Source organism: Mustela erminea, chromosome 7 (genome assembly GCF_009829155.1).
Source record: "Mustela erminea isolate mMusErm1 chromosome 7, mMusErm1.Pri, whole genome shotgun sequence".
In the NCBI taxonomy this organism is placed as follows: Eukaryota; Metazoa; Chordata; class Mammalia; order Carnivora; family Mustelidae; genus Mustela; species Mustela erminea.
Window position 1 is genome coordinate 18,418,618 of NC_045620.1, and position 26,539 is coordinate 18,445,156.

The following is a 26,539-nucleotide window of genomic DNA, read 5'->3' on the forward strand; positions in this document are numbered from 1 at the left end:
TGAGGACTTTTGAAGTCAAAATTATCATTTGTTCTCTGCAGATGTGTGCTAGATGTAAATTAATACCTCTAGTCACAGACTCATTTATTACTGTAACTAATGGGGTTCTCCCATTAGTGACCTAGTATTCTCAAGCTGATAAAACAAAAACCAACTCCAGCTGAGAAGTATATCTCTTCTTCCCACCTTAAGGCAGTTGGGGTTCACAGTATTCATTCATTTGCATATATGTCCAATGTCAACTCTGTGTCAGACATTGTTCTAGGTGTGGAAACAGCAGCAAACAATACCAAGTCTCTGCCCTCATAAAGTTCCATAAAGAGCATAATAATCACCCTAACTCCACCCAACACCAGTAGCTGTTAAATGAGTAATTGTGGAAAGGGAGGAGGTAAAAGGGTCTCCCTAACAGCCCAAGTTTCCCTGGGCTCTGTTCTGTGAAGTTCCAGTGTCAGACTTTAATGTTTCAGCTGGAGAAGACCTTCACAATAAGTTATTGAGGCCAAGGAAAAGAAAGGGTCAACTTTAATCAAATGAAACTTGCCAATTATTCTGCAAACTGCTTGAGTCTTTCTCCTCAATTCAATACTTGGTAAAAACTTCATCATCAGAAACTTCTAGTACGCTGCATTAGGAAAACACAGAGTTGCTCAAAGACAGAAGCCCGCGATTTTCAAAAAAAATTTTTTTATCAACTTTGCAACACAGCTTCAAATTTCTAAAAACAGTCACATTTTCCAAAGTGTCTACAAGTTCACGAGAGACAGTACAAATTGGCTTAAAAACCCTTACGAGAACTTACTGTGGTTCTTAAACACCAGCAACTCTGTGAAAGGAGTGACCAGACACTGTCTTTAAGGACCTTTCATGAAAGACACAAATGAAGCAGCCAGCTGGTTTGCTTTAGGTCTTAGTCCCACACACCAAAAAAAGGTTAAATGGTCAGAGGGTTTTCTCTTCCAGTCTACTTCCGCATTTAAATTTCTTGGACTTCTTTTATGCTTTTACAACACTACAATTACCTTAATCTGTCTTTTCAGCCTCTTCCTGTCTATGCACCCTATGTTAACTTACTTTAACAACCTTCTCGCCCATTCTGCTCCTTCCATTCTGCTCCTTAAATTCAAGTTCATCTTCTCCTGGTTCTCATTCCCAGGGACTAATTAATTACATTAAAATCTTTAAAAAGAACTCAGATTTCAGTGATGGGACCACCACTATATATTATAATATTAAATATATATTATATATTTTCAAAAAAAAAAGTTACCTAATTAAATATAAGGTCCTTTGAGCTGTAGTTTGTAGACACAATTAGGGTCCAGAACAGTCTGTTCACTGTTATATTATCATCCCAGAACTAAACAACATATTTTAGGTCAATTCCTTAAAGCAACTGAGTCTTTTATGCAGAGTCCTGATGGGGAACTTGGTTCATTTATTTCTCTGATCTAGTCTGTTCTTTCCAATCTGTAGGATGACCTCCATTGACACCTACACTTCTAGTCAAAAGAATCCTATGACCTTAGAAATTGTTTACTCAGGGACACCTGGCTCAGTTGGTTAAGCATCTGGCTCTTGGTTTCAGCTCAGGTCATGATCTCAACATGGTGGGATCCAGCCCTCCAGCAGGCTCCACCCTCAGCACAGAGACAGCTTCAGCTTCTCTCCCCCTTCTCCTTCCCCCCTCGACCCCTCTCCCTGCTCACAATCTCACTTTCATTCTTAAAAAAAATTAAATAAAGTCCTTTAAAAATTTTGTTTTAGGGGCACCCGGGTGGCTCAGGTGTCCCTAATCAACCAATCAGGCTCCCCTAATCAATCATCAATCAATCAACCCCAAATCAAACAATTCTTGATTTCAGATAGGGTTATGATCTTGGGGTCCTGAGATCAAGCCCTGCTTTGAGCCCTGCCTCAGGTTCTGAGCTCAGTGGGGTGTCTTCCTCTCCCTTCCCTCCCCCCAACCAAAAAAAATCTGTAGGGAAAAAAAAAAAAAAAACAAACCTTGTTTTAATTCAAAGTTAAAACAGATTAAGGTAAAAAGAAAAAAATTAAATCCTTGATACTAATGGTTCTTAAAACTTCCCTGACACCTGGGGTTTAGATCATTCCTAGATATGTATATTTTAACTCCCCAGGTGAGACTTAGATCATCCCTAGATATGTGTATTTTAACCCTCCAGGTGACCATAATCTACATTGTCCAGAATCATATTTTGAAAAACCCCACCTTGTTGTTTCTTGATCCTCTGAGCAATAATTAATACCAAATACCAGCCACCCGCAATAATGGACATGCTACTGATTTTATTTCCAGTTTCTATTTCAATTGGGTCTCCATTCCTTTAAAAGGCAGGCACAAGGTGCTGAGTCGTTCCCTGGTGACTTTATATATTTATTTATTTCGTACAGCTGAGAATGTTGAGTCTCTACAATTGAGGAAGTAAAGAGGTTGTTTTCACCTGCTCTCTCACAACCTGTTTGAGAGGAAGAGGTAACATAGTAAGAGGTAAGAGGTAACATATGTAAGAGGCAACATAGTTAAGTAAGGAGTAGGGAAGTCAAGTTCTTTCCAATATAAACTTTCTTTGTTGTTTGTACAACCAGTGCAAGAGACAGGTAACTTGAGTCTAACCAGTAGGACTCTGTTGGGAAAATGAATGAAAATGAGTAAGAAAAAAAATGGATTAAAGACTCAATGAAACTGCAAACTTAGAGTAAACTCTTGGCATTTTTCTTATACAGACTCCTTTGGGAGCTACAGGCTACCAAGTAATATAAAGAGAATCTTGTGAGCTTTCTGTGACAGATACAAGCGCCACTCAGGTAAGCACCTGGCACTACTCATCAATCCAAGGGTTAACAACATTTTTCTGTAAAGGGACAGGTAGTAACTAGTTCAGGCTTTACAGCCCATTCGATTTCTGTAGCAGGTACTCAAAGGCCACTGTAGCAGAAAAGCAGCCACAGATTATATTTAAAGGAATGAGCATGGCTACACTACAGTAAAATTTTAATTATGGACACTGAAATTTCAATTTCATGCAATTTTCCCATGTCATGAAGTAACTTTTTTTTTTTTTTTAAGATTTTATTTATTTATTTGACAGAGATCACAAGTAGACAGAGAGGCAGGCAGAGAGATTGGTGGCTCGTGGCGGGGGGGGGGGGGGGCAGGCTCCCCGCTGCGCAGAGACCTGGATGAGGGGCTCGATCCCAAGACCCCGAGATCATGACCTGAGCCAAAGGCAGAGGCTTGAACCCAATGAGCCACCCAGGAACCCCGAAATAACCTCCTTTTAAAAACCAAGGTATAACATATAACATTAGTTTCTGGTATATTTAATAACATTCTTTTTGAAACTATCCCCAATATACCCTGTGAAGACAGGTGCCGTTCTCAAGCTCAGTGTGTTAGTGAAGAATATTCCCCCACTTTACCTGTTCCTATGGCTCCTCTCTCATTCCAAAGCTTTCTCCTAAATGATAGTCACACTAAGTCCAACTCACACCATTTTCCTTCCTTCAAAGAGCCCAGGAATGGTCATTAATCAACATAATTTAAAAGTAGTTAAAATTTACTCCTAATCTGTCTAACTAGATAAAGTAAACCACATGAATGATAACTTTGAAGAGGAGGCGAATGCAGAGCCCACTGCTATTTCAGCTTCTTAATTAGCAAGCTAGCTAAATTTGTTATTTATCCCCCTTGAGGTGGGAACAACATTGTACTTGTTCACATACTGCTAAACAACACTGATGAAATTCCTTCATAAACAAGCAGACTTCAGAGATCCTTCTAAAACAAGAGGGTGGGAGAGTCTAGTTAATCCCCGGTTAATAAGAAGATCCTTTTTCTTGAGTACTCAGATAAAAGGAGGTTTTACTTATTTCAGGAATAACTGGCTCCAAGTACAAGTTGAACTGCTAAAAAATAAATTACTCTGGGGTCTTTTTTACACAGGCAGTCAGACTTCCCTTAATAGGGAAACGATTACACACTGGATTAAATTTCAACAGAGGGGCGCCTGGGTGGCTCAGTCAGTTAAGCGCCTGCCTTTGGCTCGGGTCATGATCCCAGAACTGAGTCCCACCATCAGGCTGCCTACTCTGCAGGGAGTCTGCTTCTCCCTCTGCCTGCCGCTCCCCCTGCTTGTATCCTCTCTCTCTGACAAATAAATAAAATCTTTATAAATAAATAAATAAATAAATTTCAGCGGAGCCTACTAGTCAATGATATTTGTCTGGTAAAGATCCACTGTAAATGAAGGTGAGTGCTCTGACAGCCTTTAGTCTAATACTATATGGGTAGCTCTAATATAGCCCACAATTCCCAGGAGGCAACGGAGTCACCCAGGTTTGCCTTTACCTTGTCCTGTGTCACCTTTTAGAACTTACGATGTTGAATCAGATATGCCTAGATTAGTCTTCCAGTCTACACAGCCTTCAGTCTCAGTTTCTTCAAAAGTAAAGTGGAAATAGTAAATGTTCAAATATCTATTTGTTTATTCGTAAAAATTTTTTTTTAAGATTGTATTTATTTATTTGACAGAGAGAGAGAGCACAAGCAGGCAGAGAGGCAGGCAGAGAGAGAGGGGAAGCAGGCTCCCCAATGAGCAGAGAGCCTGATGTGGGACTTGACCCCAGGACCCTGAGACCATGACCCAAGCCGAAGGCAGAGGCTTAACCCATCGAGCCACCTTATTTTATCCCTAGTCCACTGCCTCTTACCACCTCTAAAATAAATGACCATAATCTGAAGCTAAAGCTGGAGGAAATGGATCTGTTCCTGGCCTTTAAACAATTCACCGAAGTTGTTCTCTGAGACTTCACATGTCCACTATGTCAGTGGTCCTCATAGTAGCCAAGGCTACAGTCCCATTTTAGGCCATTAGATGAATACTGTCTAGCTAACTGTGGACCACAGTACTTACAAGTGAGATGCAGTCGACATTCACTATGAGCATGCAAATATGCAAATGAGAGGAGGACCCCAAGTAAGTTGCAGAAATTGAGTTCTGATCTGCTTTTACTGTAATCAACACTTTGAGATGAGTTAACCTCTCAGGTGTTATTTGTCTGCCTATACAATTTTTTTTAAAGATTTTATTTATTTATTTGACAGAGAGAGAGAGATAGATCACAAGCAGGCAGAGAGGCAGGCAGAGAGATAGGGAGAAGCAGGCTTCCCGCTGAGAAGAGAGCCCGATGCAGCGCTCGACCCCATGATCCTGAGGTCATGACCTGAGCTGAAGGCAGAGGCCCTAACCCACTGAGCCACCCAGGTATCCCACAATTTTTTTTTTTTAAAGTAAACTCTACCTTCAACGTGGGGTTCAAACTTACAACCCCAGTATCAAGAGTCATATTCTCTACTGACTGAGCCAGCCAGGAGCTACTTCCTATACAATTTCAGATTTTCTACCACTTACAGTCAGATATTCACTTATTATGGACTACTATTTAACAAATACAAATTAATCTCTTATTAGGGCAACATGCTAAAAATTTGCAATTTCAAATGAAGACAAATTCCAATCATTTTATAGGATAAAAATCCATAAAGGTGTATATAAATATAAGCTAATCTGTTTTGTCAACTACAAATTATACATGATTTATCTCATAGAGCTGCTGAGATGAAATGAGAATTTATTCAAGCCCAAGGACCTTAAATGCTCACCTCTGTGCAATACTAAAGTGGTCAAGTAAAATGCAAAACTGTCGAAACTTCCACCTGCTCTTAAAAACACCACTGTGCCTACCAGTTGTAAGTCCTCTTAGCAGCATACGGCAATGTAGAATATATAGGACTATACAGAAGGAAGACTTATTCAGACTTACCAAATTCACACCTTTTGGATTTTTTTTTTTAAGTTCCAAGTATTCCAACCACACATATTCCAAGCAAAATCTAAACCTAAATCTCTCTGCTCTTATCTAAATTTAATCTAGAGCTATGCTGTCCAATTATACATGTAGCTACTTTAAGTAAAATAAAAATTTTAAGTTCTTTGGTCACATAAGCACATTTCAAGGGCTCAATACTACTCTCATCTGGCTGGTAGCCACCACATAGGACAGCACAGATACAGAACATTTTCCTCATGAGAGAAGGTTCTACCAGGACAGCACTGACTGAAAAGCTTGGATCCAGGTCAACATCTTCCTTTCACTGGTACAGAGGGCATGAGGCACTATGTTATATGATTCATTCTGGTCACAACTGGCAAACCGAGGAGTAAGACTTCCCTTGTCCTGACTCTCCACCTCACCACCAACTCCCCTGCTGGAGGCCAGTCAAGGACCTTTACCCTACATGGTAAGGCACTATGCTGTGTAATTCCTTAAGGCCACCCAAAAGTTTTCCTGGCTAAAATGGCAATCTCAAAAGCAGGCCACTTTTGCACAGAGTCCCTGGAGAATCAGAGCCTCAATGATTGCTTCCCAGAGAACATTTCAACTAAGGTATTAGTCCACTGAGGCAGAAGTCAAACCTAGATAGTACAATTATTTTAAGCATCCAAAGTATGGCAAACAGGGGCGCCTGGGTAGCTCAGTCAGTTAAACAACTGTTTTCTGCTCAGGTCATGATCTCAGGGTGCTGGGATCAAGCGCTGAATCGGTCTCCCTGCTCAGCAGGGAGCATGCTTCTCTCTCTCCTCCCCAGTTGCTCATGCATTCTCTCTATCTTTGTCTCTCGCTCGCTCTCAAATAAAATCTTAAAAAAGAAAAAAACAAGTATGGCAAACAAATCCTATTCAACGAACTCAATTTGTTCTCTAAATACAAGACAAAGTTAGAATGTTTTACTCCTGCCTCTCCGAGTAATTAACCTGTTACAAGACCCTTAAAATGGACATCTACATTTCGTATACTCTTCAGCAGTTGAGTCATGTTTTCAGGGGACATCCCGGAGCAAAAATGCTACTTCTTTCCCAGGAGGCAGAAAGGAAAAAAGGACTTGTCTAACCTGAAAATGTACCTTCTCAGGCCAGCTCAATTAGGACAGGCCCATTCCTGCAGGCTTGTCCTCCTTTGCTTCTATTAAGTTAGCCCTTAATACCTGGGAAATAGTGAAAGTGACTACAAACCTCCAATCTATGCTACACAGACATCCATCCACAGCTCAACCTAAGCCGCCCTTGTTTTCAACAGAGCCTGGGCCTCAAAATGCCCCCAAGTCTACACCCTGTTTGGCTAGATAGGAGTCAAGGGTGTTGATGCACTGTCTCATGCATCCTATTACTAATTCAACTAAGGGGCCCTCTTGGCCTAGAGTTACCACTACTGATGGTACTTGAAATGCACAGGCCATATTCTGGGCAACTGGGTGGAGAAAGAGTAAGCCTGAACACATATATGTTCTTCAGAAGCCTTTCTCGTCCTATTCATGTAACAGGCTCCTTTTTATGCTCCAATTATGAATTACTCCAACTTCAAAACTGTAAGGAAGAATAAGTAATTGAACAAGAACTGAGGTCTAGCCATGGGCCTTGTAAAAAAACACAACAAAACAAAAACACAACAAAACAAGCAATAACTGCTTGAGATGTTGAATTACTACAAAACTAGTTCTAAGTTTCATATGTATGTCAGGACTAAATAATTGACCAGAAGCTTATTTTGATATATTTATCTTATTTTTGTCAATTATTTGATGTTGGGGATATAGTAGTACCAGACACTATTAGGTGCTCTTTTATAGGACTCTGAGATAGCTATTATCCCTCTACTTTTATGGATGAGAAACTAGGATCAGAGTTATAACTTGCTTAGGGCCACCAGCTAACCAAGTTTATCTAGCTCTGAAGTCTCTATTTCAATGGTAAGCAAGTGGACTTTTTGTCCATGTTCTTTCATTCCTACTAAAAATGTGAGGCTCAAAAAAAAAAAAAAAAAAATTAAAACTAAAAAAATAAAATAAAAATGTGACGCTCAACAGGAAAAGGTGAAGTTCAAAACTTACTTTATTCCACTGGTTCTGAAACGTTTGTGTGCATCACATCACCTGGCTGACTTGTTAAAACATCACTGACTAAGACCCCATTCAGAGTCTGAATGAGCCCAAGAATTTGCATTTCCAACAAGTTCTTAGACCATGCTAATCAGGAAAACATATAAAAACTACTGTTCCATTCAAATCCTCCCATGTAAATCAGTGCCATCAGTAGCTAAAGACCCCTAATTTAATCTCTAAAGGTAGTGACCGCCATAGATAAGATCTTCAGCCTGCCACTAAAATGTACCAATAACTCCACTTACCTATTAATGCTCTGCCTTAGCCATTCTAGGGATATCAGTACGAAAACAACCTCTTGCTCTTTGTGCTCTACTTAGTCACCCAATCCTAAAAGATGACATCAGGATCAAATAATGGCTTGTTAAACATGAAGGAGGAGAAAGGATTAGGATTCTGATGAGATACATAGTAAAACAGCTGCAAAAGCAGTCAACTATCTCTACTATTTAGGTAAATGCTCACTGAAAGGCAGAAGATGTTGAGGATAAATATCAAGCTTCTATAAACATATACTGAAAAACACTGTTCTGGTCCCTCAAAATCAAAAACAAAACCAACCATAAACTGAATAGCTTAACCAACAGAGTACCTTAACCAAACAAAGCAAAACACACATCTTTGTCAAGTAAGACAGTGAAGTCCAGATGGCTCAATTTCTCCAAAGATAATTTGTGGTCAGCTGTATTAATCAGAATCAGCCGGGACTGTTAAATAAATATTTAAAAACGCAGATTTCTGGGGTAGCTAGGTGGCTCAGTCAGTTGAGTGTCTGACTCTTCTGACTTTGGCTTTGGGTCATGATATGAGCTCAAGCTCCTCCACACCTAGCATGGAACCTACTTAAGATTCTGTCTCCCTCTGGCCATCCCCATCCCTGAGTGCTCTCACTCTTTAAAAAATAAATAAATAAATAAATAAATAAATAAATAAATAAATAAAAATAAAATCTCAGCCTGTGCCACTAAGGAATCAACTTAAGAGTCCTAGGAATAGGTCTTTTTACCAAGTGCTCCCAGGAGATTCTTAAGCATATTAGCTTGCAAACAAAAGTGTAGGACTCCTGACTCGCTGTTGGTGGAGTATGTGACTCTTTATCTCAGGATTTTGAGTTCGAGCCCCACACTGGGTGTACAATCGATTACTTAAAAATAGAATCTTAGAAAGAAAGCAAACTTAGGATAGAGTTCTCACTTTTTCTCACTTGATTTTCAACCAGCTAATGAGCTAGAAGAGAGAGGGGTCCCAGCTCATAATTAAAACATTTGTTGAAAGCATCTGTACTATCCATACAGAATGAGATAGTGTTATTTTACACTTCATACATAGTAAATAACCGAAACATGTAAATATCTCCAGTCCAGAATGAAAAATTGGAAGAAGAGGACAAGAGAAGCTCAAAGCCAGAGAAAAGTGGTTGCTTCTGACTTGGGATTGCAGACAGATTTCAGGAAAATGGAAGGGGAATATCCATAACTATGCCTTCAATGTGGAAATAGGCTCTGAGCTGTTGCTAATCCTAAAGGAGTTTACAATACTTAGTGCCTTCCTAAATAAATCATAAAATGGAGAAGGGCCAGGCATACTTATGCAAACTGTACCAAATTCTAAAGACTAAGAGATACTCCAGAGTAAAAAGGAATACTTGAACAGAACAAAACAGGACTGCAGACTTGTGGGGGAAGAATACACACTGAACTTTATTCCTGGAAGATAGAGCTGCTGCAGAAGGACCTTTTTAAAAAAAAAAAAAAAAAAAAAAAAGATTTTTATTTATTTATTTGACAGAGAGAGGGAATACAAGCGGGGGAGGGGGAGAGGGAGAAGCAGGCTTCACACTGAGCAGGGAGCCTGATTGGGGGAGGGGGGCCTCCCAGGGATCATGACCCAAGCTGAATGCAGACGCTTAACAACTGAGCCACCCAGGCGCCCCCAGAAGGACATTTTTTTAAATCTTAGTCAAGTTTTCAGTAAGTGTACTTTACAAAATTAGCTTCTCTTTTGTACAATAGTACCTACTGACATGCATATTTACATATGTGCCATCGGTATGGATCCTGCTTAGTATTCTGGTAGTCTTTTTTTTTAGTTAAAAAAAAATTTTTTTTAAGATTTTTATTTATTTATTTGACACAGAGAGAGAGATCACAAGTAGGCAGAGAGGCAGGCAGAGAGAGAGGGGGAAGCAGGCTCCCCGCTGAGCAAAGAGTCTGATGCGGGGCTCGATCCCAGGACCCTTGAGATCATGACCTGAGCTGAAGGCAGAGGCTTAACCCACTTAGCCCCCCAGGCACCCCAATAATCTGGTCGTCTTATACCAACATTTCTACTGTTTTCAGTCACTTATGGATCCAACTGAATCATATTGAACTGTAACTTTAAACTATTGCCCTAAAAACTTGAGCTCAATACAAACACTATCTGACATAAATTCCACAGATTAGCTCCAGTCCTTAGAAGTTCTATAGTATTTTCAGGAAAGAGGAAAAAGTTTGGCTTCTTGTTTGCCCCACTAGAAACCAATTTTCTACAGAGCAAACAAGCATACTTCTGCTAATAGACAACCTTCCTGACATTCTGAGATTAGGAAGGTGTAACCATTTGTAAAGGACTATAAAGTTCTGCTGAAGTTCCTATTTTTGTATCACACTGCATTTAAGGGAGAAGGGAGGTGATTTGATTTTTAAGGGGGAAAAAAGTAGTAATTATGGTCAAACCACCACCAGCTGAACATGCACAGAGGACACTAACCCAGAGACCTCTCAGAGCTGGGGCTGGGGGAGGGTGAATGGGGGCGTCTAGCCTTAGAGAGCTTTCTGCCTGGAGGTCATGTAACCAGCCAGCAGTTACAAAGACTAGACAACACATGTTCTTCATCCCTGCTTTTGTCTTCTTTCCTGGTGAACTGGAACCATGAAAAATTATGAAACAGATCCTGAGGTATGATCAATTCCCTGAAAGACTCTTGTTTCCTTATTTCTGATGTTAAACAGCAAGAACTAGTGACACTGCATTCATTCTTGTGAAGACACACTGATAATAATAAGGCATGTTCAGTCTAACATTAGTCTGGATTACTTTTCCATATTCAAATCATTTTAAGTAATAACACTACGTACTCTGAACCTTTCTCTGAGGAGTTTAACAGGTTTCATATCAAGACACTTTCATGGACTGGAAGCAGTAACAATACTAATATACTTCAACTGCTCCACAAAATTAGTTTCCCAGGACTTTAAGTACTGAGTCTAATCTCTAAGATTTTAGTTCTTCAAATTTATGAAGATGGTGATTTTATACTCTATTTCAGGCAATTCAGTTCAAGGATTTAAACCATTTCAAGCAAATATTTGAATTAGCTATTGTCACATGTTTTCTCAAACCGAATGGGAACATTTCTAGTCACTGACAAATCTACCTATTCAGGAAAACCTGAAAACTACTTTTCTAAATCTTATGTAATACTGCTGATACAGAAAGATATGGGAAATACACAGTACTTTGAAATTCTATTCTAGGTGAAATAACTTAATGAGCTTAAAGTTATCCTAAAAGAATTCTTTTTCCTTGAACAGTTAAGAATTTGGATATCTTTGGAATTAAAATAAGGTCCTAGGCTTCCAATTTTTGCAAGGAGGGAAAAAACAAGCAAAAAACCTTTTAGACTGGCAATGAATGGAGACATCACTCTTTCACTGATTTAAAGTATTAACTGCTAGAAAGAACCTTCCATCTCTATTCAATCTGGTATGTCAGGAGCCTCTGTAGTGAGGCCCAATGAAAAATATGGAATATCAACAGAGGAAGTGAGTTATAGACCTGCAAGTACTAACTTCAAAATGTTTGTTCTGGGAACCATATGGACTTGTCCTGTTGATTTATATCTAGTCGTTACTGGTATTTACTTTCTCAATGTTTGAATGAATAAATATGGCAGCTTATATTTTCCATTTGCAATTAAACATGAAATTTTTTATATTCCTGAGTAGATCTATAAATATTACACCATCCCAAGTGCAAACGGGGAAAAGTTACTGGCTGCCAAAGACTCTTAAACTGTAATTTAAATGTGAGAAACAAAGTGGTTTGTACACAGTCACAAAGTCTTACCCATCTTGAGCCTCTCCTGTCTGGATCCACAGCAACAGTTATCATATTCAAAGCTCCCTAGTGACCCTCTCCCTTGGGTAAAATCTCACAATACACAAATTCAAAAATTAAAGTCGTTCCCTTTGTACGAAAGACTAAAAAAGCAGGGCACCTGGATGGCTCAGTCAGTTAAGCATCTGCCTTCAGCTGAGGTAGGATCCCAGGATCCTGTGTTGGGCTTCTTGCTGAGCAGGGAGCCTGTTTCTCCCTCTCCCTCTCTTCCCCCTGCATGTGCTGTCATATGAATAAATTAAAAACAAAAACAAAAACTAAAAAAGCAATCTCTGAAAAAGGTTTATTTATTTATTTATTTATTTATTTATTTTTAAGGATTGGCAAGGAACTCAAAATTCTGTGCTAAGCTCCACCTTTCCGACAGTGATCCTCACATGCTCTTTAATCCTCAATCTTGTGAGTTAAGTATTAGACCTAGTTTACAGGTAAAGAACTAAGGCTTGGAGATTAACTTCTTGCTACTGAGCAGAAGCACAAGAACTCAAATTCAAATCCCCCTGACTCAGTATCTGTCTCCTCCACTCTATCATGATTGATTTGGCTGGGACACACACACAGACAGGGACACACACATACACTGACACAAAAACACACATGCGACCATTCACATTCTGAATCAGAGAAAAAAGAGGAGAAAGAGGCCTAAGTTCTGAAGACTTTAAATTCAATTTTGGACATTCTCACAAAATGAGGGCAATATAGCCATGCACTATTAAATAATCACTTTTCTGCAAGATATTTTTCTCCGTATACTTTACAAACCATATTATTCCTGAGATGTTTATCTTTAGAAAACTTTACCTTTGAAGATTCTTTAAAATTAGACCCAATTTTGTAATTTCTCTCCTATGAAATTATTTTCACTACCCAACCTTTAAGTGAATACTGTGTTTGAAATTTGTTCCTGTTGTGATGCTGCTATGATAATCCTTCTGATCAAAGGTGTATCTACTAAGATCCACCCGCTTAATCTAATGGACATTAGTAAACATATCCCACAAATGATTTTGGCTTATTTTTCTTTTAAGGAGCACTCACCATTCATTAGCTAGACTTATGAGCCATTACTGAAATTTCTGCTTACCAAATTTTTTCATGAAATCTCCCAAATGCCTATACTCATGTGTAACTACTAACATGGAGTTTCCCATTTAAATTCTTATTCCTAAGCTTTATTATTTAAGGCATTCTTGTTGCCAAGAATTACTATTTCACAGAAGTTGAGTTGGTCCCTTTAAGCAATATATAAATCAATGAAAAATTAAGGTAGCTCTCAGATGCTTTGAGACTTCACAGTTTAGAAATGTTTTGGAGGATGGGGTGCCTGGGTGGCTCAGTGGGTTAAGGCCTCTGCCTTCGGCTCGGGTCGTGGTCCCAGGGTCCTGGGATCGAGCCCCGAGTTGGGCTCTCTGCTTTCTTCTCTCTCTCTGCCTGCCTCTCTGCCTACTTGTGATCTCTCTCTGTCAAATAAATAAATAAAATCTTTGAAAAGGAAAAAAAAAAGATGTTTTGGAGTGGGGCACGGGGTGGCTCAGTGGGTTAAAGCCTCTGCCTTCAGCTCAGGTCATGATCCCAGGGTCCTGTGATTAAGCCCTGCATCAGGTTCTCTGCTCAACAAGGAGCCTGCTTCCCACCCCCAGCCTGCCTCTCTTCCTACTTGTGATCTCTGTCAAATATATAAATAAAATCTTTTTAAAAAAATGTTTTGGAGGGAAAAAATAAACATGTTTTAGGGGGAGAAGACAATAGTGGCCTTTAAAAAAACATGGTGACACAAGACATACTGAGTTCTGTCGTTTAAATAAAAAATTACAAATAATGAACTTGGCATTTCACTTACTAGATGCATCTAATAAAGACAAAGTTCTGGGTACCTTTTTTAAAACTGAGATATAATTCACATATAAGTTCTGGGTATCTTTAAGAGAAAATCCATAGTTCTATTAAAAGGCTGAGAAATTAGCCACAGCAATATAGTTTCTTCATTTCTAAGCCCATCCCCTCAGAAAAAGCAGCTCTTTCAGCAATGACAATCTTGTCTTATTCTTTTACTTAGAAAAGTAGGAACCACGTACACATTTGGCTCCTCCTTAGCCTAAACCTAGATACAGATAACACCTTTCCTTTTATAGTGGTTGTTTAATAATCAGAAGAGATCAGTGTATGGTTGTGAAGTTTATGGAGGTAAAGACTCAACCAACTCTAGTTATATGCTACTGTTCACTATGTAACTGTCAGAAAATTTAAAACATTATCAGGGAATACTAGTGAAGCAAGGAGCCACCAACATCATACCTGAATCCTAACATTCAAAATAAAGATCCATTTCAGAATAGAAGCTGTCTGACCGAAGTTTAAATTTTAAAATGTGGGCAAAGAGGCTCTCTATAGCGGCACCTGGGTGGCTCAGTGGGTTAAACATCTGCCTTTGGCTTGGGCCATGGTCACAGGGTCCTGGGATGGAGCCCGCTTCGGGCCTTTCTGCTAGTTGGGAAGCCTGCCTCCTCCTCTTTCTCTGCCTGCCTCTCTGCCTACTTGTGATGTCAAATAAATACAATCTTTAAAAAAAAAAAAAAAAAGAAAGAGGCTCTCTATATACTTAATTAAATTTCAATAGTTGGTGAAGCATAGAAATATCATCCCCATCTATACATGACAAAACAAGCTTTAACAGCCAGAGTTAAGTTTCTTACTAAGAATAGGGACTTATTTTTCTACTCCAATTTTCTACTTACCACAGCTGCTCAAGATCATTATCTTCCCACAGCCTCCCTCTTCATCACTTTTACCCTTTAATATCAATCTGGTTCCAGCCTTAACTCCAAAGCATCTCTTTTAAGACCTAGCTCCCCAGATGCCAGGGGTCTTAACTATCTCTACCAGCACATAATTAAGGGCAGGCTGTGACATCTCTCACTAGAAGCTTACCAATTATAGTCTGGGATTTCTGGAATCTAGACCAGGCAGGATGCTACCAAAAAGGGGAGCTGAGAAGGTGTAAATGGCAAAGTTTTCCTTTCTTGGTCTTAGGTTCACCCATAAAAACCTATGCAATCTCTACTATTCCCATTAAATTTAGATTTAATGAATACAAAAATGTGATGTCTACTAAGCTCTCAAAATTTGTTCCTTTCCTCCCACTTCCCTTTCTACTCTGTAGCAAGAGATCAGGTAACAGAGTACAAATGAAGAGGCTACCTTATAGGAGCTGGATAAAGTAAGAGGTCTTAGCCAATGAGATCCCCTAATTTACTCATCCCGAAACCTGCTAGGTTTATGTCTTCTGCCCAACCGGTATTCTGTTTATAAACCTTTATCAATCTGGGCATTCTTTTACAGCAACAAGATTAAAATATGGACTTTTAAGAAGTGGCAAAAGAGTACATTTCTAGTGTACTCTATCGTAGGACTAACCTTCACTTAAAGCATCTGGGGTGTGGGGGGCGGGGAGATAAACTCCAAATAGCCAAGGATATCTCCTCCAAGACAAGATCCCAGGCATCTATCTTTGCTAGACTGTGCTAAGAAAAAATACAAAGAATACTGAGTCCAAGAGTTGGCAGATTTTTGTTCTTAAAACATAGGAAAATGTCAGAATACCCAGGGATCTACGAAACTTGTTCTCAACAAGAAAGACCAAGAGAATTAAAGACCCCCATAATGCTGACTGCTTTAACACCTTTTGTTGGAGTCTATCTAGGTCTATCTCAGGAATGCTAATGAATGGGAGTTCTCTGGGTCCTTAAGTCTACAGAAACAAAGTTAACTTCAAAGACTCAGAGGGGAATTAACAGCCTAGTAGAGATACATCTTTACCCTAAATCTAAAGGAGAGGGCATGAGGGAGATGTAAATAAAAATATCTACTATAAATTCAGGAAAATTCTCAATAACAGTACACAAAGGTAAAGGCAGCAGGGAGATAACTGAATAGATATAAAAATTTAAGCCAACAAATTGAAAATGAATACCATCCAAAAAAGAAATTTAAACCTTAAGTTGTCTTTCTCCCTTTGTTTCTTTCTCTACTAAAATTTAGAGACTAAATAAATGACAGATAAAGGTAGATAAACAGGGTTCCAGCTTGATGGTATTACAAACTATAAAGACATACTTGAGATAATCAGTAAAATCACTTCTCTCCCAGTATGAAAAATACTTAAGACTCTTTCTTGAACATACAGAATAAAAAATCACGTTAAACAATATCCATTTGCAACTATTTCAGCAAACTATCATTTCCTATAGCCCTACCAAAAATACCATTAATATCTAACATATTTTGCAAGCTTTTTCCCACTTAATAATAAAGCCTAGGCTACCAAGATACCCCCCCCCCCAATCTTTATCCCCCTCTACAGTACCCAGGCATTGGTGCTATCAACTCAGAGCATACAACACACACGAAGATAGGCAGGTGGGGGGGGGGGGGGGCCTGGTGAAATGCTAATTATTCCTTGCCTTGTTAGATTTCCTACATCAGTAACTGGCCTGGAGCCACAGAAAGGAAGGCTGTATCTCAAAATTCATATAAAAGGCATGGAAATACAGAGAAAAGACTTGTTCCAACTCTTACTACTCAAAGTTCAAACACAATCTGAAAACTTCCTTTTAAACACAATACCTCATTCACATCTTAAAGGCCAGTTAGGAACTTCTCCCATCCCAACCTTTTTACCTTAAGAAGCCATATTCTCAACAGTTTGCCCAAATGCCCTTATTATGCAAAGTTAATGTTCAAAATAATTAAGGAGATTATCTAAAACACAGGACACAGAAAAAGTCACTCAACTGACTCTCCCCCATACAAATGCAATGAATTGACTATATTTTAACGTTCTTTCAAAAGGGCTTTTTTTTTTTTTTTTTTAAATCTCAGGGTCCCACATCAAATATTCATTTAAAGCATTTCCATAGCCTCATTCAAAACTAAACAATTACATTTTAATCCATTTTTCCAAATAAAGCCAGAACTTCACTGGAGTTCAACATGGTTTCACATGGTAAGTATGAAACCCCTCACAAAAACATACTTCTGTGGTAAGAACTTTGGGTTTCAGGAAAATTAGTTTTATTTTGCACTGCAAGTACGGCAAAATTTTGTTAAAGACCCATAACATATATATGCATTCATACGCAACTAATATGAAATAACACACACAATTTCATTATAATCCAAAGGCTCCTTAAAATGAAACCTATCCATAAAGTACAAAAGAATCGCTTCCCATACCCTTACCAGTAGAGAATAACTGTTACTATAATTAACATACACACAAACCTTTCTCAAACATTTAGATTTAAAAGGCTGACAGTTTTTGCATCCGTCCCCCATGCTGAAAAGAAACAATCAAAATATCCCAATGGCCTAATTTTGGAATATAAGATTTAAGACATGTTAAGAATCCCTGGTTCTTGTATACTGTATGAATGGATACCAATTTACTAAGACCCAGAACAAATTAATGAATCACTCTTTCAAACTCTCACAATTCCTCATTTTTATGCTGATGTTTGTTAAAGAAAAAAGCCAGACAATTCTTTTTTTTTTTTTTTTGCTGCTATTGGTTAAAATGAGATTTGGGAACTAACTCTGGATTTCTACTTTCCATTTTATCTACTTACCAAAGAAAAGTATGAGCTGGAGACATCAATATCACCTAGTTTTCACCTTTCAAACTATGAGGTATTTCTGTTTCTTTAATAACTCCTAGACATTCTAGTTTTACCAGAAACATCAGAATCTAAAATTTGTTTGAGAGCTCTGATATGCTAGTAATCTAAAAAGCACATGTTGACAAGCAATTTTATTTCATGTCTAAGTGTAGTATAACGAGTCCACAGCAGTCACTAATTATGAAAAGGTGCCCCAAGGAGTTTGGTTGTAGAAGGAAAAGAAAACACCAGAGCCCGATATTTTAAGTGTTTCTGGATCGGGCAGGAAGATGTGCCAGATTTCATTTGAAGGTACCATCAGTTTGCAGTTTTTAAAATGTGATGGGAATTTCCAGATAGCCACATCATCAATCTTCCCACCTCAATCTGCAACTAACACACAGAAATATAACTATTTGTTACCATCAGAAACAATTTATATTTAATTCCTCCATACAACCTGAATCCATTAAGCTAACCAGAATCAAAACAACAGGATGTCAAACAATGATCCCATATAACATTACTTAGACTAACTAGTCACTAATTTAATTAAGCCTTATACTTTGCTCATCCCTGGGAGGGAGGAACCCCACAAATCCACAGTAGAGAGGCAAAAACTTTAAGTCCTTGAAACAGCAGAAGGATCACTAAACCCCAACATGACGTTACCATTATCAACTCCACAGATAGCTCGGCAGTCTGCACAGTACTGTAATAATGACTCAGCCCCACTATGGTTAGTGCTACCAACACTTAGAAAGGAAAGAGGTAGGTAAAAGATTATGTACGGTTTCTGCTCCTGAAACTCCAAGCTCACTATCAATACTTTAAATACAAACGTGCTTCACAAGTTACAGATTTTTCCTAGCAGTTGAGTATGGGTCAGAGCGTTCTAAATTCTAAACGAAGAGCAACAGTTTTAATTGCTGTAAAGAATGAGCTCAAAAGCACAAAAAGTCTTTTAGATCTTAAGGGATGAGGGCAAGCAGAATGAGGGACGTTTGCATATATGAACTTGCACAGTTAATCTGTAAGTTGGGTTAAGTCCACTTAAGATCATGTTTAAGCAAACTCTTAATACAAAGATCAATAATGACATGTCTGAGTATCATTAAACACATTTTTATTTTTTAAAAACTGTCTTTCATAGTTGCATATATTAATCACTGGTTACCAGGGTATTAGTTAATAGAGCAAGCACATAGTTACTAACATTACATCTTTCTTCTAGACAATATCTGCAAAAATCATTACTCCAGTGTCAGACACTTAGGATGGTGGAGAGGCAGTTAAAAGTGCTTTTTCTCTTGAAGAAGTAGCTTTAGTTAAAAAGTAAGCAAATAACAAACAAATCCTTCCCTCTCATATTTATCAGCTTTGTAAGAAAGTAGAGATGTGCAGCTTTTAATTTTCTCATACTTCAATCATATATATATATATAGCATACTGGCTAAGCTTGGGAGCTTTGGAATGCCAGACTCACCTGCCTGTGAGCAAGCTAATAAACATACCTAAACCTCAGTTTCCTCATCTGTAAAATAGAGTTAATAGTACTTAACTCATAGGGTCCTTCGAGGATTAAATCAAATTAGGCAACCCATGGAAAGACTGGGAGGTTGCGCCAGGCAGACACTAAGTATTCAATAAATATTAACAATTACTGCAATTACAAATGATCACATTCTAAAAGTCAATATACTCAGTTTACTTCGGTTTCTATAAAAATGGCATCAAAGATCAATAATCTACGCAACCTACAATCATCACATATTCAATAATTCCTTTGCATAATTTAAGTGAGAACCATGGAGATTAATTTTCTGAAGAGAAAGGACTAAACTTTTTTTCCTTACTAAATACACGACCGACTCAGCTGAATCTTAAAGTCAAAAGAACACTTTTCCTGGGTTAAGCTCCTACCTTTCTCCAAGAGAGGTAAAAAGGACGCTTTATATCCTCATCTGCCACACCCTTTCTTTGCTCCCACGTCCCAAAGAAACATCTATTACTTTTTGCAGTTTTCTCAACTGCAGGGGACTCATCACCCTTTTAAAATCCTGACAGGTTAGCTAAACATAGTTAAGAAATACTCCAACTCCTGACACTCACCACCTAGTCTTGCACAACACTCACCTCAGAAGTCACCTCCTCCGAGAAATTTCCCCACGCGCAGACAAAATTAAGTCCCCTAGTTTCTCAAAGCATTTTGGGTGTACATACACCTCAGCACCTACCTTATAATTAACTAATTTATGTCTCTCCCAATAGACTAGATTGAGGCTGAGAAGCATTGTGACCAAAGGTTCAGCTCTAGCACTACACACAGTTTGGCACATATTAGGTGCTCAAGAAATGTTACACTTTAACCACACTTCTTCCTAGCAGAGTCACATCTCTTGTTAGATGCCCCACTACAAATCTGAACACAGGACTGCTCTCAGTAGAGCAGGCTAACACCATGGACTGCAGATTACAACATCAGAAAACCTACTCATCAGCTTCTCCCATTGGAGAGGTTCCCAGAACCCGAATTCAATTGAGCAGGATTATGTACCATCAGAATCAGTGGGAATTCCCAGCACACTACAGAGGATACCTTCTCCTTCAAAAAGACTGTTGAAAAGCCCACAGGGTGGGCTTTTTATTGGGGGGAATCTTCACTGAATAACTGAAGTGGAAATACTCAAAGAATAAATGCCTTAATTTGGCTGAAAAGGGGTCAAAAACGTAGAGATCTGGGAAAAGCAAGCTAGCTCTTAATTCCTGAAAAACAGCGGGCTTCTAAAAAAGAACAGGAAACTGGGGTGGGTGCTGGCTACTGTTTCAATAAATAAAATCTTTTTTTTTCTTCCCCACAGCCCACAAGAAAAGGCCAATACACCAGGTCCAGAGGAGAGGCTCAACAACCTTTCCTCCTGACAAGTACACTAAGCCGCGGCTTAAAAAACAAAAAAACAAAAAACAAAAACAAAACAGTGTATTAGGAACCTCAGCCACCAGGAAAAGTTCTAGTCAGGAATACTTTTAAATTTTTTTTTTTTTTTAATCCATATGCCCGAGTCAAACATGTACATTGGAAGGCCCACAGAGAACTTGCAAACTTTCTGAAGGGAGGTACTAGTACTACCTTTGCAAAGAACACAAGTTGGGAAAAACAACCTCAAAATATGATCAACTCCACAAAGGGTGGCTTTAGTTTTAGAGCCCTAATTCCCCTCATAAACACCTTACACCCCCACTCCCCACCCCCCCACCCCCCACAAATCAACAGTTGCCGAAGGGTATCTTTCATTCTGGAAAACAGAAAAGGAAACAAACAAGCAGCAGAAAGGGAATAACCCCCAAAATAAAGTTCTCCTTGGAAAAAAGAGTAACAATCCCGTCTGCCACCCTTCCCTCTCTGGTGAGGTCTGTGATTTATACGGCTTTGCTCTGCAGAAAGCTCTTTCTGGGCAGCTCAAGGAAGGAGCCGAGGGAGGGAGAGAAAGAGACACAGGCACAGAAAGGAGAGGAGAGAGAAAAAGAAAATGGCGCAGAGACTAAGTCCCGACTGTCGACAAGGCGACTTTCCCGGGAGGAATCCGGGCCGGGAAAGGCTGCCCGAAGCCCGGCGGCGGGCGACGCCGGGTCTCCGTTGCCCCCTCTTGGGATGGCCGCGATCTGGGGGGGCTGGGGTGCCCGGAAAGGGGGTCCAGAGGCGGCCCGATGGGAACAATGGGGCCGGTGAGCGAGGAGCCGGGACTTAGTCTCTGGGACGCCATGTCTGTCCTCTGCCCGGCTCCGGCCGGGCGCGGGGTAGGCGGCCGGCCGCTGGGGGACCCGGGGTCGGGGCGGGGGGCACACTCACCATTCAATCGGAAATCCGCTTCAATCTGGAGAGAGAAAACGAGGGACTATGAACAAACAGGCTCCTTTCACCCCGCGGGCGGCGAGCGCGCGGGGCCGGGGGCCTAGCCCACCCTGAGCCCCGGGGATAAGGGGGCCCCGGGAACGGCCGTAAGGGGCAACCATCCACCCAGTGTGTAACTTCGCCGCTTTCGCGCGAGGCCTAGGGCGCTCAGCTCCGCCGGCCGGCCGCCTCTGGCTGGGGGCTCCGGCCTGTCAAAGCGGCCGGGCCGGGGCTGGGGCCTGCGCCGGGGGTCGCGGAGGGCCGGGGCGGGGCTGGGGCGCCGGGAGGACTCGGCCGAGCCGTACCTGGGAATCGTTGTGGAGATGGTCCCCACTCATGTCGGCCGGAGCTGCGAGCGCGGCAGGCGGCGAGGGGCCCCGAGGAGGCGCAGACGGTCGGGACCGGCCTGTGCGGGTGGACGGGGGCTCCCGGAGGCTCCCGGAAGCTTCCGGAGGCGCGGGTAAGCGGCGGCGGCTGCGGGCCTGAGACTCCCGGAACGGCCGAGACGGCGACAGCGGCGGCGACGCTGACTGACTGCCGGGCGGGCGGCGAGAGCGGACCCCAGCAGTTGTGTAACAGCCTAAGTTCGCATTTCGGCTCACTGCGCCTGCGCGGCCGCTTTTAAACGAGACGTCGGCGACGTCAGGGACTCGCGGAAAAGAGGCCGAGGGTTGCGGGGCCCGCCCACCTCGCGCTTCCAAAGGGGGACCTACTTTGCATCGCAAGCTCCGCCCCCCAGTCCATGCGAGCCGCTGTGATTTGCATAAGGAGCCGACTCCTCCCACGTCCGCCCACCCAGAGCAACCTTGCCTTCCTCTCCCGGCGCCTTTTCTCGGAACTCGTACTCCTCTGCCAGGCAGTGCGCAGGCGCAGCCGGGACACCGCCCCCGGACCCCGGCCGGCAGCGCGGCCACGTGGTGGGCCTTTAAAGGCCGCGGCGGGACTGCGGCAGCCCCGGGCTGAGCTGCTGTCCCGCTTTTGCATGTCTTTGCAGCTGAAAATACCCTGGTACCCCAGACCTTTCACCAGCTCCTTTTCGCTCGCTAAACGGACCCTTAGGCCACCTGGAGGCAGGAGCTCCCTCCTAGTCTTTGTCCAGGCCTTCCAACATTCTGGATGGTTTCTCTACACTTCTTAAATTTTATTTTAATTTTTTAACCAACCAAAGGTCTAGTTTAGCTCCAGTTTTGAGCCGGGTCCATGTAGTCCTGGGTCACGGGAGTGCTGACTTCATTCGTTCATTCCACAAACATTGAGCATCTACTGTGAGCCAGGAATTGTGCTGAAAAAGGGGGGGATACAAAAGGCCAAATGGAATGGGACCCCAGGGTAAACAGAACCGGGCACGGCCCATGGCTGTATCGTTAGCACGCTATGGGGCAGAAGTGAGATGAATAGGACGAAGAACTGTCCTTTATAGAGCTCCTACTGTGTTTTCTGATCTGAATCTACAAGGTAGCTCTGTGGGGCTATTTTATTACACTGTGTCAGGGGTAAGTGACCTATAAACTCCTGTCTGACACCTACAAGTGGATACCTCACAAGCTTCTCCAGGGCTGAATTCCCATCTTCCTCCACCCAGCTAGAAAAGCTCCACCCTGGACATCTTCCTCCTTCCTTTCTCATTAGTCCCGCTGACTGCATCTCTTAAACCCATCTACCTCTTCTGCCCACACATCTGTCAAAATCTGCATTATCTCTTGCTTGGATTATCATAATATATACTTCTAACAAGGGTCCCTGCTTCTGCTGTGGCCTTCTCACAAGCTGCTAGCCAACAGTAGCCGAAGTGAACTTTTTCTTTTTTCTTTCCCATAGTGAACTTTTCAACTTGCAGATCTAACTTATCCCCTTCTCGCAATACTTCCCATCACGCTGGTATAAAGCTCAGAATTCTTAAAGTAGCCACCAGGGGCCTACTATATAACCTGCTTCATTCAAGTGTGACGTTTGTGAATTTTGCCAAATCTATTAACCACTTCCACTATTATACTTAATATTTTAATTGATCCCCCTCTTTACTTAGCTTCCTCCTAAATAATATCTATGAAATAATAATGTCTATGAAATTGTTCACCGATAAATACAAAGAGTGTCCATCCATGGACCGTTGAATTGTCTCTCATCACATCTAGTGGTGAGCACTTTGGGGTTAATTCTTGTGAATGCATCAAAGTTCAACTTTAATATCACTTTCTCAAAGTGATCCCCTCTCCCACATTCTCTGACTCTGTCTTTCCTCACCCAGATCAAGTGCTCCTCCTAGAGTGTCTTTTTCTTTGTAATACTTACCACAATTGTTATTAAGTTACTCAAGGGAGTAATGAGTGATTTTATGTCTATCTCCCCTACTGAACCAAGATTTCTCTTGGTTGATGCTTCATCTCCAGCATCCAGCAACAGATACTACAGAAGAGACATGCCATCAGTCATGAATGAAAAGCAGGGTAATACAGTGGTCAGGGGCACACACATGAAAGTCAAGCCAGTCTAGTTGTGAATTCTGCTCTGCTGTTTATTAGCTGTATAACCTTAGGCAGATTGATTAACTTCTCTGAGCCCCAGTTTCCTTCTCTGGACAATGATGAAAATGGTGGAATTTTATTTGACTATCAAAAAGAAAAAAAAAAAAAGTTTCTCGAGAACACACTGCTAGTAGATACTGAATTTTGGATTTAAACTCAGGTTTCCCTGACTCCAAAGCTTTGTTTTTACTCTCAAGCAATCTGCCAGAACCAGTTTCACCTTGTTAATGGTGTCTTTAGGTAGACTTCCCACCTCAGGATCAATCCTAGCCGACAGGTGAGGCATTTTGATTCTATCTGTTTGTTGCAGTTAAGCCAAGAGAATTCAAGGACTGCCTTAGGGAAGAACATGGCCTCCTAGGACTGCTTTACTGCCAGTCCCCAAAGCCCAGGGAGAATCTGCATTTAATTTCCAGGTCCCTCCAAGGAAGATCTGGGTAGGCATAGAAACAGATCACAGCCTCCAAAATGGCATAGCAAGTGTGGTCCCATGCCCAAACCTGGAGGTGTACAGGCATCTTATCATAGGTTGAATTGCTCTGTCAGCATGCCTGACTGGCAGTACACAGAGGTTGATTAGCTTACCCAAGCTCACGTGGCCACTCTGATCCTTAACACCTCATACTAGTGTCCCCTAGCACTTGAGAAAATGAAAGATAGTGCATAGACAAATACTCTTACTTTAATTGTTATATGTATATTTCCATGTGTATGAGATAAAAATATTTAGCCACCACGTCAGATCCATGATTTTAAGGATATAACTGTTAAGAACAAGGCTTTTAAAAAGTTGGTTAATTGGGACAGTTGGGTGGCTCAGTTGGTTAAGCATCTGCCTTCAGCTCAGATCATGGTCCCAGGGTCCTGGGATTGAGTCCTGAATCAGGCTCCTTGCTTAGCAGGGAGCCTGCTTCTCCCTCTGCCTCTGCCTACTGCTCCCCCTGCTTTGCGTGTGTGCTCTCTCTCTCTCTGGCAAATAAATAAATAAAATCTTTTTTAAAAATTGGTTTATTGAGGGGTGCCTGGGTGGTTCATTTGACTAAGCATCTGCGTTCAGCTTGGGTCATGATCCCGAAGCCCGGGGATCAAGCCCCACATCAAGCCCTACATCAGGCTCCCTGCTCAGTGGAAAGTCTGCTGCTTCTTCTGCCTCTCACCCCATTTGAGCACGCTCTCTCTCTCTCACTCTTGCCCTGTCTCTCAAATAAAAAATAAATAAAATCTTTTAAAAATAAAAAAAATTAAAAGTTGGTTGATTGATTTAAATAAAAATATCAAATAATATCACAGAGGGAACGTATAAGACAAACTCCAGGAAGGTCGTAGGCAAATAAATGAGGCTTGGGAAAACTCTCTTTAAATCAAGGCTGCTCACTCATTGACTGTCCCAGCCCCTATAAAAATAACTAGCAGATGACAACTGATGTTGCAGGCCTGTTTCCGAAGTATGCACTCTGAAAGGTGGATGATTTATAAATATTCCAGTAAAAGAAGGGCTCCATACACACACATATTGTTATGATTTAAAGCAAAACAGTTCTTTTCCCATAGGACTTCTCAGATTTGTGAACGCGCTAATACATATGTGAATCTTAAAGAGAAGGACATGGCATGCAACATCTCCAAAATGTACGTGTGCTCAGAAGCCCTTGTGTCCACACTACCTTTTGAGATGGTGCTCTTTGGAAGGACCAGACTTCATACCACCTGCTCTAGGTTGTCACCCAAGAGTCAGCCGGCATTCATTTGCTTCTGAGTCTGTTAGGATCGTTCTTTATGACCTTGGCCCAACTCCTGGCTTCCAGAGCTGAACACCGAGAAGGTTATCTGAACAAGCTCTGCTTTTCAGGGAACTGTCCCTTCTGCACACTGTACACATATGTACAAATACGCTGCTGTCCCTGCGGCTACAGTTGTTTGAGCCAGGCCGACTCAAGATGAGTCACTCAGATCAACTTCCTTGAGACTTTGGAGCTGGGAAGGAGGGAGTGGTTTGGTTTCAGTTCTGTGGATGGATCTACAGTATGTACACTGGGGAGCTGCCCTGGTGGGCCAGAGAAAACTGGGGAAGGGGGAGAGAAGGAGGAGGAGGAGAAGAGAAGGGCTTGGTGGAGTTCAGGGCTTTGGTTCCTACTATGTACTCAGGCCTTATTTCACTCCTGTTCCTGTACCTTTAAGTTAATTCCCCCTTTTACTCAATTAAACTCCAATGGGTTGCTTGAGACCAGGAGTTCTGGGTAATAGTCCTAATCTATACCTGACTCCTAGGTACTCTTCAAGG

General features: G+C 41.2%; 1 protein-coding gene across 1 annotated transcript in view; it reads right to left on the reverse strand.

Moving 5' to 3' along the window:
• The window catches only part of TOP1 (DNA topoisomerase I), a 96,367-nt gene extending 74,016 nt beyond the window's left edge, over nt 1-22,351 (reverse strand). The window contains exons 1-2 of the mRNA XM_032350668.1: nt 22,039-22,351; nt 21,692-21,716 (exon numbers count right to left, since the gene is read on the reverse strand). Of these exons, the coding sequence (XP_032206559.1) occupies nt 21,692-21,716; nt 22,039-22,071 (58 nt within the window). The 5' untranslated portion in view covers nt 22,072-22,351. The remainder of the gene's footprint in view (nt 1-21,691; nt 21,717-22,038) is intronic.
• Nucleotides 22,352-26,539: the final 4,188 nt, after the last annotated feature.